This window comes from Dicentrarchus labrax, unplaced genomic scaffold (genome assembly GCF_905237075.1).
Source record: "Dicentrarchus labrax unplaced genomic scaffold, dlabrax2021, whole genome shotgun sequence".
In the NCBI taxonomy this organism is placed as follows: Eukaryota; Metazoa; Chordata; class Actinopteri; family Moronidae; genus Dicentrarchus; species Dicentrarchus labrax.
In genome coordinates, this window is record NW_026136705.1 from 30,730,292 (window position 1) to 30,747,671 (window position 17,380).

The 17,380-nt window shown below is 38.7% G+C and overlaps 1 pseudogene and 3 gene segments (V, D, J or C); all 4 read right to left on the bottom strand.

The window, feature by feature from the left end:
• Positions 1-696: 696 nt before the first annotated feature.
• Positions 697-1,332, bottom strand: LOC127363887 (Ig heavy chain V region 6.96-like). The segment is given in 2 exon segments: positions 697-1,064; positions 1,152-1,332. Coding segments are annotated over 2 exon segments (360 nt in total).
• Positions 1,333-3,072: 1,740 nt separating this feature from the next.
• On the bottom strand, positions 3,073-3,551 carry LOC127363894 (immunoglobulin heavy variable 3-74-like; annotated as a pseudogene).
• Positions 3,552-13,060: 9,509 nt separating this feature from the next.
• Positions 13,061-13,732, bottom strand: LOC127363877 (immunoglobulin heavy variable 3-30-3-like). The segment is given in 2 exon segments: positions 13,061-13,493; positions 13,574-13,732. Coding segments are annotated over 2 exon segments (366 nt in total).
• A 613-nt stretch (positions 13,733-14,345) lies between these two features.
• Positions 14,346-15,175, bottom strand: LOC127363876 (immunoglobulin heavy variable 3-53-like). The segment is given in 2 exon segments: positions 14,346-14,818; positions 14,908-15,175. Coding segments are annotated over 2 exon segments (402 nt in total).
• Positions 15,176-17,380: the final 2,205 nt, after the last annotated feature.

The window sequence follows — 17,380 nt, forward strand, 5'->3', positions numbered from 1 at the left end:
TGCCTACAGGGAGTAGTTACCTTTTATCCAATTAATTATGGGCAATTATATTTGTATTTCCCTTTTCTTTTGCATCAAACTATTTCTCGTGAAACAATGTAAAATGCTATCATACATCAGTAAATGTGTATCATTTTAGGTTCAGAGTATCTGGAAGTTTTTTGCTCAAAAATCCCAGAAAATGTTTGTTACTGCAGGATTAGTTGTTCATCCATCTTCAATCAGTCTCACAAGCACAAGAACACACAGCAGCTCCTTCAGGCTTCCTGCTGTTCATCTCGAGATCTACTTCCTGTCTGCTGAGATGAGCTGACACTAACAGATGGAGCTGCAGTCACTGCTGATGGTGAACACCTTATAGTCAAACTTTAGTGTTTAAATTGTGCTGAATGAAGTTAACACAAGACTTTTGTTTAGGATAGAAAAATATCAACTATCAAAATATCCAGTGTAAGATAACAAGTTATCTTTATTGTGTTTTTTATATTCTTAATGTTTAATAGGTTTTAATATATTATCAATACATTTTCTAAGGACCAACTTTAAGAACTTTGTATAATGTCTTATTTAAAACAAAATATGTGTTACATAACATTGTAAATATAAAACAATATATATAAAATAAATATGAAAAAATGAACAATAACAAGTATACGATGAATACTATTTTCTTTTTTTTTATCTTGATTGGGCTCTACCAATTACTAAAAAATAGTGCTGTAGGATTTTGTACAGCTGCTCAACCAACTCCAGTCACTGTGGCTCTCGAGCACAATAATAAACAGCAGAATCTTCAGTCTTCAGACTGTTCATCTGCAGATACACCTGCTGTCTGTTGTTGTCTCTGGAGATGGTAAACCGGCCTTGAACTGACTGGGAGTAGTAGATGTAGCTACCAGTATCAACAGTGGCAATCCACTCCAGTCCTTTTCCAGGAGCCTGTCTGACCCAGTGCATATAGTAGCTGCTGAATGTGAATCCAGAGGTTGTACAGGTCAATCTGTGAGATTCTCCAGGCCTTTTAACCACTGGTTCAGATTCTGTCAGAGTCTGACCATCAACACCTGTCAAACCAAGAAAGATGCATGTCATGTGTTACATTGTTAGTAAAAATAAAAATATGTCAAATCAAGATCAGTGAAGATGTTCACCTGCCCAGCAGATAGTTAACAGCAGCAGTCCTGTCCTATAGTCCATCATGTTAAACTGTGTGTCCACTGTTCTCTGTCATCCTCTCTGCAGTCAGATAAGTAGAGGTGGAAGACATCTGAGTTTTGCATTGACTCCTCCTCACAGTGTGGAACTGGATTTGACTTGGATCTCAGTTGATGTTTGGTGAATCTGCAGAATAAATGTTTACTGTACATTAGTCATTCCTCCAAGAGTCCCTCTTGCATGTTTCAGTATAATGTGTGCAACAGGTTGACAAACGCATTATTTAAGTTGGTTGACCCTTATTAAAGACCACAGTCTGCATCATGTGGAGACCTCAACAATAGTTTATCAATTTTACCATACACCTAAAGTGAGTATTTTTAATTAGGCTACATTTTAATGTAAATTAATATCAAATAACACACTTCATAAGTCATTCCATTTTCAAGATTTTAGGGGAACAAAAACCTGATTATATGATAAAAGTAAAGAATACTGTCGAGAACATGGATGCCATGAATACCCATGTTTTTCAGTGTATACAAAGAAATTCCATAAGTTATATTTGTGAGGCAGACAGAGAAAACATGTTTTGTAAAATGACTCCATTGTATGTTTGTTGTTTTTGTATTTTTATTCCATATTATAATAAAAAATATATATATTCCTTTACCTTTTTCAATTCTTATCATGTCTGTTTCTCTCTTCACTGTAACAGTGAACTGGTGTTGAAATCATTAGTGGTCTGAGGGCTCCTCCTCTGGTGGCTTCATGTTACAAGTGTTCAGGCACTGAGGGGTTTTTGTTCAGGTCTACTGATGGTTTGTGTTATTGTGTCTCTCTGGCACAGTAATACACAGCAGAGTCTTCAGGCTGCACATTCTGTCCGTTTAGAGTCACTGTGTTACTGGATGAGTCTAAGTCGATACTGAACTTGTTCTTCAGTGAATCTTTGTAATATGAATCTCCAGTATATTTGCCTCCAATCCACTCCAGTCCTTTCCCTGCAGGCTGTCTGATCCAATGTGTGCGATAGCTGCCCAGAGAATAAGAGACCTGACAGGTGATGGTCAGACGTTGACCTGGCTGCACAGTCACAGAGGCTGGCTGTGTCAACTGTTCACACTTTACACCTGTGGAGGAAAACATGTTGAATATTGAATCAGTGTGATAACAGTGAACAGTCAGTGTGCTGTGATCATACTGTCAGTGTCTCTGCCTCAGTGAGACTCACAGGATCCAGCAGCCAGCAGCAGCAGCAGAGCTACAGAGAACATGGTTGGTATTGAAGGTGATCTGATGGGAGCTTCTCTTCTTCTGCTGCAACTGACAGCATGAAATAAAGTCTTTATAGCAGACTGTGAGGAAGTTCACTTTGCATAGAGAAGGACACTGACAGCCTATAAAAGATGGATCAACTGTCCTGTCCAAGTATTCATAGCTACTATACACATATACTGAAACACACACATACATATAAAGCCTACTTACGCACACATATTAATACATTCTGATTCTGATAATCTTTTGGATTATATTTAAATCAAATGAAAATGTAAAGACGAGACGTGAAGAGCGTATATGGACTAAAATGTCAGCACTTAGATGATTGGTTCAACAAACTTGATGAACTTGCTGTAAAAATAACTTTTAAAGCTCATGAAGTAAGTGGAGGTTAATATATAAAAAAATTAATATTGAATGATGTAAAGCTTTTTTAAAGGATGTTGTAATAATAATATTATAATGCTGTAATTAAATAGGGTTGTCTACTTTTAAATGCAGGTGCACACACTGAAAAACAGTTTTTTATTTAATAAATATATTTCAGATATAATCAGTCATTCAGTGGTTAACTGTTTTCAAAGGGCTGACAAGCTTCAGTGCTTCTCACACAGGGATCAGTGTTGTTCAGTGTTTGTGCAGCGTTGCAGTCTGGTGTGTCACTGTGGCTCTCGTGCACAATAATAAACTGCAGAGTCTTCTTGTTTCAGACTCCTCACCTCTAAGGACACAAGGTTTTTGGAGGTGTCTTTGGTGATGGAAAACTGGCCTTGGAGACTTTGGGCAAATATTGTGCCAGTTCCGCTATCAATGCGTCCGATCCATTCCAGTCCTTTCCCTGGTTTCTGACGAATCCAGTGCAGCCAAGCCAGAATGAGTCCTTCCACTTTACAGGACAGAGTGACTGGTTCTCAGCTCTGCTGACCACTGGCTCTGAGGAGGTGAGGGACTGACCCTGAGCAGCTGAAAGAGACACAGAGTTTAGATGACGGGGAGCAAGTAGACATCCAAAGCTCATTTTCTCCTCAGCTGGACACCGACTTCACTCACCTGAAATGAGAGCCAAGAGGAAGAGACTTTGTACAGCTGTCATGGTGGGAACTTGGCTGAGTCTGCAACTGCAAAGGTTATTATGAAGGATATATATTGTGCAGGCAGAATGGGTGGGGATTGTGTATCAGTGTGTGAATTTGCATTTTACCAGTCAGACATTTTGGAGTTACAGTGTTGATACATAAAGACTAAATCTGTGAGAGAAGAAGGAGTGCTGGACTCTGAGAGAGAGAGAGAGAGAGAGAGTTAAAAACAGACAGAAACACCAACAATAAAGATGTTGTTCAGTCTTTCTTCTTTTTCTGAGTGTCTTCAGTTCAGTGTGAACTCCAAACTAAATGAACACATGAAGCTGCAGTCACTGCTGATCCAGCACTTCAAATGTTCTATTAGTGTTGTGGTGAAGCGAGCTCACAAAGGGTGTGAGTATAAAACTCTAGTTCAGTCCAGGGTTTGAGTGTCAGTCAGTTGAGATCAGTGAGATAAGCAGATATGAGAGTCTCCTTATAGTGACAGAGGAGAGAGAAACTTGACACTGACTGCCATCTAGTGTTTTTATAATGGGAACTGCAACATTATTTTTCACTCTCATAATTGTGACTTAACCAAATCATATAAACATTAATCTTAAATCCCACTGATCCAAGAGGTTAAATTGTTGTCAAATCACAAAGGGGCTTTATTATATCATTCCAATTTTTCATGATTTTGTCAATCGATTTTTATTTATTGACTTCATATTATTCATTGTATATATTTATGTTATTTTATATTTGTAAAAAACTTAATTTGTATCATTGGTCCTAATTTGAAGTATCACTATCAGATGTAATCTGTCTTTTACCCAATATGCCAGTTAACTATAGCTTTCCCAAAATAATAATTATCTGTTTCTTTTCAGATGACAATAACTGCATAACTAATGTTTTCAAAAGAAAGTTAACATTTTTCTGTCTGTCTCTTAGAGTAGTTTATTCTTGGCTCCCAGGGACCCCAGTCAGTACTCCTGATATGTTTGGTTGAGGGTTAATATTCCTGAAATGCGTACATGTAATATTTATTTGATTCATTTTGGACAATGATTTCAACCAACTGTTGTGCTGCCCTTGGATGTTTTGTGAGGAACTGATTAAAACATTTTATTTTTTTAATGATTCATGTTGGTGGTGAATAATAATATTTCCGTTTTCAAAACAATGACGACAAAAGAAAAAAGTCCAGTAAAGATAAGTACTGGAGGTTTTTGTACAGCGTTGCTCCTTCCTGTGTCACTGTGTCGAGCACAATAATAAACAGCAGAATCTTCAGTCTTCAGACTGTTCATCTGCAGATACACCTGCTGTCTGCTGGAGTCATCTCTGGAGATGGTAAACCGGCCTTAAACTGACTGAGAGTAGAGTTTGCTGCTACCACTACCACTCTCAATCCAGGCAATCCACTCCAGTCCTTTTCCAGGATCCTGTCTGATCCAGTGCATATAGTAGCTGCTGAATGTGAATCCAGAGGCTGTACAGGTCAATCTGTGAGATTCTCCAGGCCTTTTAACCACTGGTTCAGATTCTGTCAGAGTCTGACCATCAACACCTGTCAAGATAAAACAAATATACAGTGGTCAGTTGCTTTAAGCTGGAAGCATTTTGAAGACAACTTCAAATTAAGGTCAGATAAAATCTTCACCTGCCCAGCAGATAGTTAACAGCAGCAGTCCTGTCCTATAGTCCATCATGTTAAACTGTGTGTCCACTGTTCTCTGTCATCCTCTCTGCAGGCAGATAAGTAGAGGTGGAAGACATCTGAGTTTTGCATTGACTCCTCCTCACAGGGAGGAGAGAATGAGATTGGACTTGGCTTTCAGTATTTTGGTGAAACTGGAATCAATTTTTAGAAGTCAGTTTAATTGAATTTGCATGAAATGTTACTGTCATTATGTCATACTGTTGACCTTTAGCTTTTGCTCTTGCACAAATATTCAGTTGCCCTATACAGAGATAAAAGAAACAGAAAATTAAAGCTGAACCCTATTTTAACTTCATAACTCACACGTTTAGGCATTGACTCCTCCTCACAGTGTGTAGAGAACCAGACTGGTCATTGCTTGTTGTTTAGTCAGAGCTGTGACTTGAGCCAAATTAATTTTAATCATGCAAAATGTTACAAAAGTGGAAAAAATATCATAATAACATCAAGATTAGATGGTTTAATAAGATCAAAATCACATTCAAATTCTGGATAATTAATGAATTAAAAAAATTCAGCAGTTTTACAATTTATCAGAAGACTGCTGATTCAGTTACTAATGTGTTTACTTAGCAGTTAAAAGTTGCCTATTAAATTGAATCAAGATTTCTTTATCTTCACTGTAACACCTTTTTGACCCAGGAGGGGAGGTGAGACTGTGGCGCCGACAGTCTCTTGCACAGAGAGCCTGGTTCTTTTCAGATTCTCAGATGGGATCTCTAGGTGTCAATTTGCTTTATCCTCTTTAACAGAACACCGACTTCTCCACAGATCAGAACAACACCCTACACCTAAAGCGGATCGTGTGTGATAATTAAGTGCCTTTTTGATTGTAAATCAGGGTTAGATATCCCTGAAATGTGTTTACATCTCTTTTAGTCTGACAGGTCCACCTCCAGAGAGAAACTCCTCTGGAACCCACATCTGGCATTCTGACACCCCTTCCTCTAAAGTGTAAATTACAATGTTCTCTTTTGATAGTGGACATTCCAATCTAGGAAGCAGTAACAACAGTTGCACGGATATAGATTTAGTTCTGTTGGAGTATTATGATAAAATGTCATCTTCTCCTAATTAACAGATTGCCATCCAGCATGAGAAGGTCGCAAATGTAATGTTTGTCTGATGTTTCTGTCTTCAGATTGGACTAAGTTACAAAATCATGTGTGAAATGTCTGAATGTTTGATGGAGCCACAGTGCCACCTTTTGGTAAGATTCTGGTATAGCGTAAGGTATCTTCAAAACAGATTTTGTTTTACAATTGTGTATTATTCCAAATAGTAAATGCCTGACACATAATTTTTGTAACAAGGATTAAGCTAGCACTATACGAAATATGTACAATCCCTCAGTGCTGCTTTATATACATGTTTAATGATTAGTGATTTAATGATTTTAATCAGCTCTACTTTTCCTTTACATTAAGTAATTTCGGTAATGCTATGTTAAAACATGTGAACTATGTATAAAGTCATGGTGGGTTCTGTGAATGGTGAATTATGATTTCGAAACTTTTAGAGACGATAGGAATAAACTAGAAAATTCCTAAAGAAATTTTGATTGTGCCTTGCTCTGGCCCGTGACACTGGCCCATACATTACTGACACTGCCGAGTAGTTTACAGTACAATGAGGGGAGACACCTGTGTTTAATTCGGCGTACGCGTGATCCATTAACAACCACGTATTTTAATGACAAATCTTGTTTTTTCCATCTATTCTTACGGTCTTCTCCCACTGAAATAGTGAGGCTGGTAAAGAGTTGATGCGACAAAGTCGGTCAAAAAGTTTGTATTTATGTATTATATTGATGCCGAATTAACAAGAAGACTGTTGAGATATGATGAGTTTTTTTTCTTGTGTTTCTACAGTTATGTGCTAGCTAGCCTTCTAATACCGTCTTCTACCTTCTAATTATCTTTAGCTAGCTAGCTAGAGCTAGCACACATAAACACATTAACCAAAGCTAGCGCTTAACTACGCGCTAAACGCTAGCTTTGGTTAATGTGTTTAATTGTATTATGCTCCTGAAGGAACAGCTCATAGCAGGGTCAAATATTTAAAGTGCATTGCACTTATTTTGTGTTAATATTAAAATCATTCAGCTTTAAACTGTTTGCTTGTTAGCCACCTTCTAATTATCTTTAGCTAGCACTCCTCTGTAGCTAGCTATGTGTGTGTGTTCACAGGCAGGCCTTTGTTGTCGTGGCAACCAGGGGAGACCACAGCACTTGAGACTTGAGAGAGACAGAAACATTTAAAATGAATCCCCTCGAACCCATGGCCAGGAACGACCGAAATGAAAACCTTAAAGACCGTGAGCGTCGTCATCTTGTTGACTATAGCACTGCCGAGTTTCAGTGGCTAAAGATAAAAAATGTGACCTGGGGAGATTGAGAGAGAAGAGGTTCAACGAGCTCCTTTAAACATTTCTCCTCTACATTTTAACATGGGAGTAGATGGGGCCGTGAGAGGGCGTTGCTGGCGCATCAGTGCGTCTCCCACCAAAACTATTTGTCTGACAGCTTCAGCAGTGGTATCACTGCGACACCAACGGATTTACCTACGTCTCTATCTATAAATTATTTCTGTAGAGTGACATTTGTGGCCTTGATAGCAGTTTACAAATGTATTTTTTGTCAAATGTTTCGCTCTCCCCACACTCCAGCGATGATGTCACGCACTCTGGCAGTTGAAGATTCTCGCAATACACACCCATTCATTTTTTGGACCGGTTTTTGGCGATTTATCGGCAAACTGTTTGGCGAAACGCTTAGAAAAGTCACAGCATTAATGTCCTCAACGAGCCGCACGTTTTGATACCTTTTTTGTGTACGTGCGACCAAAACTGCGGGAGGAGAAGTGCGCCGAAAAACGTACAGAAGAATAAAAAATTATAAGTATGGGGAAGAGTAGTATTGTGCTTTTCCAGGCACAATAATTATAAAGTTACGAATATCAAAATATCGCGAAAGGAAGTGACGCGCACGGTCAGCTCCTCTCGTCCAGTTCCGCCTCCAGAATAAAAGATATACGAGATAGACTCCGGTCACTCCCTCTCTCTCTTACTCTTCTGATCATGTCTTCCTTCTAAGAGTGTTGGATCCACTCGTTATTTATTCTTGCTCTTACTTTTAATTTCCGTACTTTATTTTACTTCGTTTGCGACACGTGTTGAATTTTTCTTCAAGTAATAACTTGCTGTGCTAAAGTACTTTTCTAAGTACTTTTATTTTGAAAGCTCAAGACACAAACAAATTTCTTCTTTTAGATTTTTGTAGTCTTATCGTCAAGTATTGTTGCCTGATTCACAGAAAGTGAATTTAATCAAATTCTTGGACTTGGTTCCGACGGAGAATTCGCCAGGCCAGCGTTTCATCCTCCAGTTAATTTCAAACAAGAAGCTGAATGAGTTTACAGTCAAAGCTGAAGACCAACCACTCTAAGACTTTTATCATCAGCCAGAAGGACGTCGCAGTAGTTGACTGCTCAAGAAGACGTATAAACGTTTCCAGCCGGACAAAGACATTATTCTCCAGCCACCTTGCCCCCAACGCTCACTAGCGCACACCCCGCGCTGGGCCTTTTGGAGAGATTGCCACTGGTACCAGGGAGGAGACGCAACTTCCCTCAGCCTGTTGGATCAGTGACGCAAAGCCGCAGTTGAGTTAAAAGCCAAGGACCTGGAATCCTTCCAAGTTCCATCTACAAGCAAAGTAGGCTGACTCTCCGGTACACGGCCAGATTCACACACATGAAAAAGAGCTGGTGTCTGTCTGTATGCTTTGATTCCCATCTTTTAAGTTTAAGAGAATTTTCGATTAGGGCCTCTCAGTTCTAAAATTTACTCTCGTAATATTTTAAACTTACTGCCGCATCGCAAAATCCACCATCGCACCTGAATCACCTAATAGTAATAATTCATATATTGTCCCCTTACTCTGTTACTTGTTGTCATTTGTTTGAATTGTCATTTCATGCTATTTACTCTGCATTAGTTTAGTTAATAAACATATATAACCGTATGTCCTTGTCGGTGCCGGTTTGATTTGATGCGGGGAAATCAATGAATTGTGTAAAAGAAATCACTACTTCAGAAATATTGAGATTAAATATAGATTTTGGAATTTAATAAATTGATTTGAAATTGATTTGATTAGATCTGTGGAATAATTTCCTCCGGATTATTCCAGTAGCTAAACAACGGAGGTGGTGCCCCATTTACGAGTGTATTATTAATCTCCAGTGATTAATTACCTTTCTAATTAAATAGTAGTGTAACCCCTACAACCAAATGGGAGTAATAGGGTGTCACAAATCGGGCCATACAGCCATGACAAAAGGAGGGAGACGCACACAACAAAGCCAATTAACAAATTATTTATTAAGGAAAAGAATTAACCTAAACTAACAGTAGTATGAGAAATGAGTGGGATCAGTGGTGTAAGTGATTGCATGAGACGAGAAGTGTATGAGTGCTGTGTTGTATTAAGATGCAGCAACACAATCAAACCGTCAAACCCCAAAACCAAATGGTTGTCTCAGGGAGGAGAAAGAGCCAGTACTGAGCTCCCAAAGGATACCTCTTTTTCATCAACTCCCCTGCAGCATATAGACGATGCCTAAACCCAGAGACATAGTCAATAAGATTGGTGGGCGGATCTGACTCCTTTAACCCATCCTTTAATACAGACAGTGGACCCCTAATGGTGTGGCCGAACACTAGATCATTTGGGCTAAACCCTGTACTTTCCTGCACTTCCCATGCAGCTAAAGGCGGCCATGGTAGCCCCTCCTCCCAGTCCCCATTCATCTCTGTACAATATGCACGCAACAGAGACTTAAGTGTTTGGTGAAAATGCTCCAAAGCACCTTGACTTTGACAGTTTTAACACTTGGGCCATAAGGTGTGAAGAAAAGTTAGATCCCTGGTCATTCTGACACATAACTGTAAGCAAATACTGGCCTCCAGACCTCGCGCAGGGCAGTAGCCCCACACAATCAATGATCAAGTACTCAAATGGTTGACTGATAGCTAGAATCGGCTGCAGCAGAGCGGGTTTAATGACCTGATGGGGCTTACCAGTTACGTGACAAGTACAACAGTTTTTTTGTTTGTATTTTATTGCCTTTTTTATTGATAGTGACAGCTGGAGATAGACAGGAAAGGGGGGCAGAGAGAGGGGATGACACGCAGCAAAGGGCTGCAGGTCAGATTCGATCCCCGGGCTGCTGCAGCAAGGACTCAGCCTTGGTACATGGGCTCTACCAACTGAGCTAGCTGGACGCCCCAGTACGAGTGTTTTTAATATGTACAGAAACATCCTTTTTTAGTTGTGGCAAAAAAAGGCGCAAAATCCTGTCATGTGTTTTCCGGATGCCTAAGTGCCCTGACCCATCATGATCAAGCCCTAACACATGACTGCGATATTTGAATAGAACTACAACTTGAAAAATGGGATTCCCAACAAATCCTCACCATGGGGCACCAAAACACCATCCTGTAGCAAGTAGCCACTGGCAACATTTTCCACCTCATCAGCTGACAGTATAGACCCAAACACGTACCTTAGCATCGCTACCAACCTGTTTTACAAACCCATCTCTAACAGCAGATAGGACTTATCAAGAAAATGAGCCATGCAAGAATCTGCATTCCCACTCCAGTCCTTTTCCAGGAGCCTGTCTGACCCAGTGCATATAGTAGTCACTGAATGTGAATCCAGAGACTGGTTCAGATTCTGTCAGAGTCTGACCATCAACACCTGTTAAACCAAAAAGACATTCATGTCATATGTTACACTGGCAGCACAAATGAAAATATATGAAATAAAGATCAGATATGATCTTCACCTGCCCAGCAGATAGTTAACAGCAGCAGTCCTGTCCTATAGTCCATCATGTTAAACTGTGAGTCCACTGTTCTCTGTCATCCTCTCTGCAGTCAGATAAGTAGAGGTGGAAGACATCTGAGTTTTGCATTGACTCCTCCTCACAGGGAGGAGAAAATTCAATCACATAATATACAAATATAGTTAGTTGATGTGGTGATAGAAGGGAAAAAAATCAACTATAAGAACTATAGATATAACACATCAGCTAAAGAGGAATATGTACAGTAATTTATGTGGAGAAATGTTTATACTGATAGTTTAAAGTATTCAACCAGGTGAAAACTGTGATTTTATTTTATTTTCTGATCTAATGTTTTTCAGCTTCTTTCTCTTTTCAAACCAAATTTACAAACTAAAACATTAATTTATGATTTGTACTTATGAATATGACATTAGCAATGTAGTATTGAAAATGTCTTTAAACAACACCCTTTATAATATCACAAAGAAAACATATATGTACCCTGTCACTCATATTTGAATTCATTGTAAAACTAGGTCTCATGAAGTTGATATAGGTTGTGTGAATGTGTGAATGATACAGTGCCTTTTTAAGTTTTGTACTTTAATTAATGCTGTAATTACAGGAAGGTTGTCTGATTATAAAAGCAGACATTGCTGTGAGTCATGATAAACACTGACAAATATTTTTTATGATGAAATATATTTCATTGATGATTGGCCATCATTCAGTGGCAAACTGTTTTTTATTTAATAAATATATTTCAGTGATAATCAGTCATTCAGTGGTAAACTGTTTTCAAAGGGCTGACATGCTTCAGTGCTTCTCACGCAGGGATCAGTGAGGTTCAGTTTACGGTTACTGTTGTTGCTGTTGTCACTGCTCATTGTCCCCCATCGTTGCTGTCATGTTCATCATCATCAGTCACTACTATTAGTGTAGTTGTTGCTACTGTTGTTGCTGTGCACCTCTCTCTCTCTCTCTCTCTCTCTCTCTCTCTCTCTCTCTCTCTCTCTCTCTCTCTTTCACCCCAACTGGTCGAGACAGACCACCCACCTAGAGCCGAAGGATCTGTCCTAGGTTTCTGCCTTTTAACGGGCAGTTTTTTGAGAGCCAAGAGGAAGAGACTTTGTACAGCTGTCAGACTGTCTGAGTCTGCAACTGCAAAGGTTATGATGAAGGATATATATTGTGCAGGCAGAATGGGTGGGGATTGTGTATCAGTGTGTGAATTTGCATTTTAACAGTCAGACATTTTGGAGTTGTAGTGTTGATAGATAGACAGATGTTGATTTTTTGTAATAAAATTTGACTCAAATGAGTTACATATTAGCCACTTCCTTTGGTTTTATAACGGTTTAATTCAGAAATCCCCAGATCATGAAAAATTGTAAGATTGACTGATTTACTTATTGGTTTCATTGTATTAACTTAATGCAGACACAAGTGTAGTAAAAGCAAGATCATGTAATTGAATTTGAGTTTGCTGAAGCTGGTTGAATGCCTGGATTTTTTTGACTTTTTCTTTTTTTTGTTTAATTTTAAAGGATTCAGCATTTAAACTGTGGCTGGTTGAAGTCGCAGACATACAGAAAAAACACAAAACTTCTCAAGAGGAAATTAACTAGTTAGGAACTTAAATTTGTGTGATGATGTGCAAAAAAAGCAAATGGAGCGAAGCCTGAGAGCTAGTTCAGGCAGTCAACTTGAGCTGCGCTGCTATACACACATGATATGTCTCACTCTCCATAATCACTAACAAAGCGCACCCTTCCAATCTGGCAGTCTATTTAAGCTGCAAAATGTCCCAGCTCTCCCTCTGCTTTAAGGTAGGAAGGTAGGGAGTGAAGAAGTCAGAGCCTTGACGCCAAAATCTAACGATGCTATACTGCTGTAATGACCATTTCAAAGATGAGTCGTTTGACTGAAATGCATATTAACATGATCTTTTATAGGACAAGAGCAAACAGCGAAAAAGTTTTTAAAAAATAATTTATTCTCTCAATTCAAGGTATTAAAATTATTTTAGTGAAATAATTGTGGTAAAGATGAGTAGTGTAGGATTTTGTACAGCTGCTCAACCAACTCCAGTCACTGTGAGTCTCGAGCACAATAATAAACAGCAGAATCTTCAGTCTTCAGACTGTTCATCTGCAGATACACCTGCTGTCTGCTGTTGTCTCTGGAGATGGTAAACCGGCCTTGAACTGACTGAGAGTAGAGTTTGCTGCTACCACTATCACGCTCAATCCTGGAAACCCACTCCAGTCCTTTTCCAGGAACCTGTCTGATCCAGTGCATATAGTAGCTGCTGAATGTGAATCCAGAGGCTGTACAGGTCAATCTGTGAGATTCTCCAGGCCTTTTAACCACTGGTTCAGATTCTGTCAGAGTCTGACCATCAACATCTGTCAAGAAGATACAAATCATGTGAAATAAGCAGATGACATAAATTAAAGCTATATAGAACATCAGTGAAGATGTTCACCTGCCCAGCAGATAGTTAACAGCAGCAGTCCTGTCCTATAGTCCATCATGTTAAACTGTGTGTCCACTGTTCTCTGTCATCCTCTCTGCAGTCAGATAAGTAGAGGTGGAAGACATCTGAGTTTTGCATTGACTCCTCCTCACAGTGTGGAACTGGATTTGAGTTGGATCTCAGTTGATGTTTGATGAAACTGCAGAATGAATGTTTACTGTACATTAGTCATTCCTCCAAGAGTCCCTCTTGCATGTTTCAGTATAATTTGTGCAACAGGTTGACAAACACATTATTTAAGTTGGTTGACCCTTATTAAAGACCACATTATAGACCACAGTCTGCATCATGTGAAAACCTCGACAATAGTTTGTCAATTTTACCATACACCTAAAGTGAGTATTTTTAATTTCATTTTAATATAACTGAATATCACCCTAACAAATGTTTTTCATTATTTTAAAATAGTGATTTTCTTACAAGAAAATGTCTTTCAAGTGTTCATAAGTCATACCATGTTCAAGATTTCATGGGAACCAAAACCTGATTAGCAATAATAGTGAAGAATACATTTGAGAATATTAATTAAGCATTAAACAGGAATAACCTGTAACTCTCCAGTCCATGGATGCCATGAATACCCATGTTTTTCAGTCAATACAAAGAAATTCCATAATTTATATTTCTGAGACAAACATAGAAAACATGTTTTGTAAAATGCCTCCACTGTGTGTTTGATATTATTATTCTATATTATGATGAACCGTGTTTATTCATTTACCTTTTTCAATTCTTATCATGTCTGTTTCTCCCTTCACTGTAACAGTGAACTGGTGTTGAAATCTTTAGTGGTCTGAGGGCTCCTCCTCTGGTGGCTTCATGTTACAAGTGTTCAGGAACTGAGGGGTTTTTGTTCAGGTCTTCTGATGGTTTGTGTTATTGTGTCTCTATGTGGCTCTCTGGCACAGTAATACACAGCAGAGTCTTCAGGCTGCACATTCTGTCCGTTTAGAGTCACTGTGTTACTGGAAGAGTCTAAGTCGATACTGAACCTGTTCTTCAGTGAATCTTTGTAATATGTGCTCCATCCAACATGTGCACTTGCAATCCACACCAGTCCTTTTCCTGCAGACTGTCTGATCCAGTGTGTGCGACAGCTGCTCAGAGAATAAGAGACCTGACAGGTGATGGTCAGGCTTTGACCTGGCTGCACAGTCACAGAGGCTGGCTGTGTCAACTGTTCACACTTCACACCTGTTAAAAAAGAAAATATTTTGTAACAAATGATCAAGTTATACTGCAAAAGAAGAACTGTTGACTTTGACAAATCCAGAGAGACTCACATCCAGCTGCCAACAGCAGCAGCAGAGCTACAGAGAACATGGTTTATGTTGAAACTGACGTGCTGTGAACTCCACTGACAGCCTGATGGGAAGTTTTTATAGCTGAGTAACAAGGAAGGTCACTGAGTTTGCATAGAATCAAACATATGAAGCATCAATGTTGGTCAACTGGAGCCAATAGAAGAGTCTGTTGGCTGTTATTATATCTGCAGAGTGAAAACATGTCTGGAAATCACACTCAACTGTAACATTTTGAAAATCAGACTTCACGTTTACAGTCACAGAAATGAAATAACTGTAAACAATTCATGTATTTAGTATTGTACACCTGCAGTATTGTAGTCAGCTTTGCATAACAATGATGATGTGCACCCAATAAAACAAAAGGAGAAACCAGAATGTTGCTTTTTATAAAAGTTATGTTAAAGCATTATTTTTCACTCTCATATTATTACTCACTTTATATTCTACACAATTTACACTGTGTGTGTGTCTTAATTTATATAAATGTTTAATATTTGCAATAGTTTAATTTCAGCGACCAGACTGTGCTGTCTTTGGCCCTTTTATCAACAAGTGACCTTTAATTTGTTTTTTATGTGTTAAATATGTTGTAATAAAATACAAGGAACAGTTTTCTGGACTTTGTATAATGCAGGGACAATTATTATTATTATTATTATTATTATTAATATTATTTTTTTTATTTAATTAATCAAAATGAAGCATATAGAACAATTTATAAAGAAATCAATGCGACAAATTAAAATTAAAATGAAAAAATATTAAAAATACAATGAATACTTAATGCACAGGCTCCACCAGCCTGAAAAATTTGTATTGTAGGATTTTGTACAGCTACTCAACCAACTCCAGTCACTGTGAGCCTCGAGCACAATAATAAACAGCAGAATCTTCAGTCTTCAGACTGTTCATCTGCAGATACACCTGCTGTCTGCTGTTGTCTCTGGAGACGGTAAACCGGCCTTTAAATGACTGAGAGTGGTAGATGTAGCTACTGTCATACATAGCGGCAATCCACTCCAGTCCTTTTCCAGGAGCCTGTCTGACCCAGTTCATATAGTAGCTGCTGAATGTGAATCCAGAGGCTGTACAGGTCAATCTGTGAGATTCTCCAGGCCTTTTAACCACTGGTTCAGATTCTGTCAGAGTCTGACCATCAACACCTGTTAAACCAAGAAAGATATTCATGTCATGTGTTACATTGGCAACACAAATGAAAATATGTCAAATCAAGATCAGTGAAGATGTTCACCTGCCCAGCAGATAGTTAACAGCAGCAGTCCTGTCCTATAGTCCATCATGTTAAACTGTGTGTCCACTGTTCTCTGTCATCCTCTCTGCAGTCAGATAAGTAGAGGTGGAAGACATCTGAGTTTTGCATTGACTCCTCCTCACAGTGTGGAACTGGATTTGACTTGGATCTCAGTTGATGTTTGGTGAAACTGCAGAATGAATGTTTACTGTACATTAGTCATTCCTCCAAGAGTCCCTCTTGCATGTTTCAGCATAATTTGTGCAACATGTTGACAAACACTTATTAAAGACCACATTATAGACCACAGTCTGCATCATGTGAAGACCTCGACAATAGTTTATCAGTTACCATACACCTAAAGTGAGTCGTTTTAATTACATTTTAATGCAAGTCATTTCAATCATTATTTTGTAGTTACAATTTCTTCTTTTAAAGGTCCCATGTGTTTTTTTTTAAGTTTTGATGTCCATATAAAGATATATTTGTGGTTTTAAGTACCAAAAACTTAAATCTCAACATAGTTTGACATCTCCTCTCTTGTGCTTCTCTCTGGAGAAAGAACAGGGTATTTTGTTTTGCATTTTATCTAATTAATATTAATGAGCCTCTCTCCTGATTGGCTGACTGTTTCTAAGTGACAGGCCAACCTGTAGCCGGTGCGTCGTGCTGGGAGCATGGCTGATGGTGGCGACTGTACAGTTCAATCACAACTTTATGGAAGTTCTGACAGTTGGTTTAAAGGCACAGTTTCTAAATACTGGCTGTGTGCATTTCTCTGTGGAATGAGCTTTTTGATACTTTCACAGTATTTATACAGCACCTACCTGCTTTATAAGCACACAAGAAATGGAAATCTCACTTTCCACAATATGGGACCTTTAATTATTGAAATATAAGAGAAAATGTTTCACTCCTGCCTTATAGATTAAAAGATGGGAATATTATTAACAAGTGCATTGTGGTAGATAAGTACATTAAACCATAAAAAAGAGGAAGTGACAAACCACAGCCTCAGCTGGTGCTTTCACATTGTGTTTGTTTCTCTGTATGTGTAGGTACGATGCCACACTGGTTTTAAGATCTCCTGCTGCCCCCTTTTGGTGACTGTGAAGATAAGTTGTTTGAGGTTTTTGTAAAGCTTATTTGCTTACTTAGATGACTGTGGCTGTCGAATCCCTGGACATTCAAATCTGC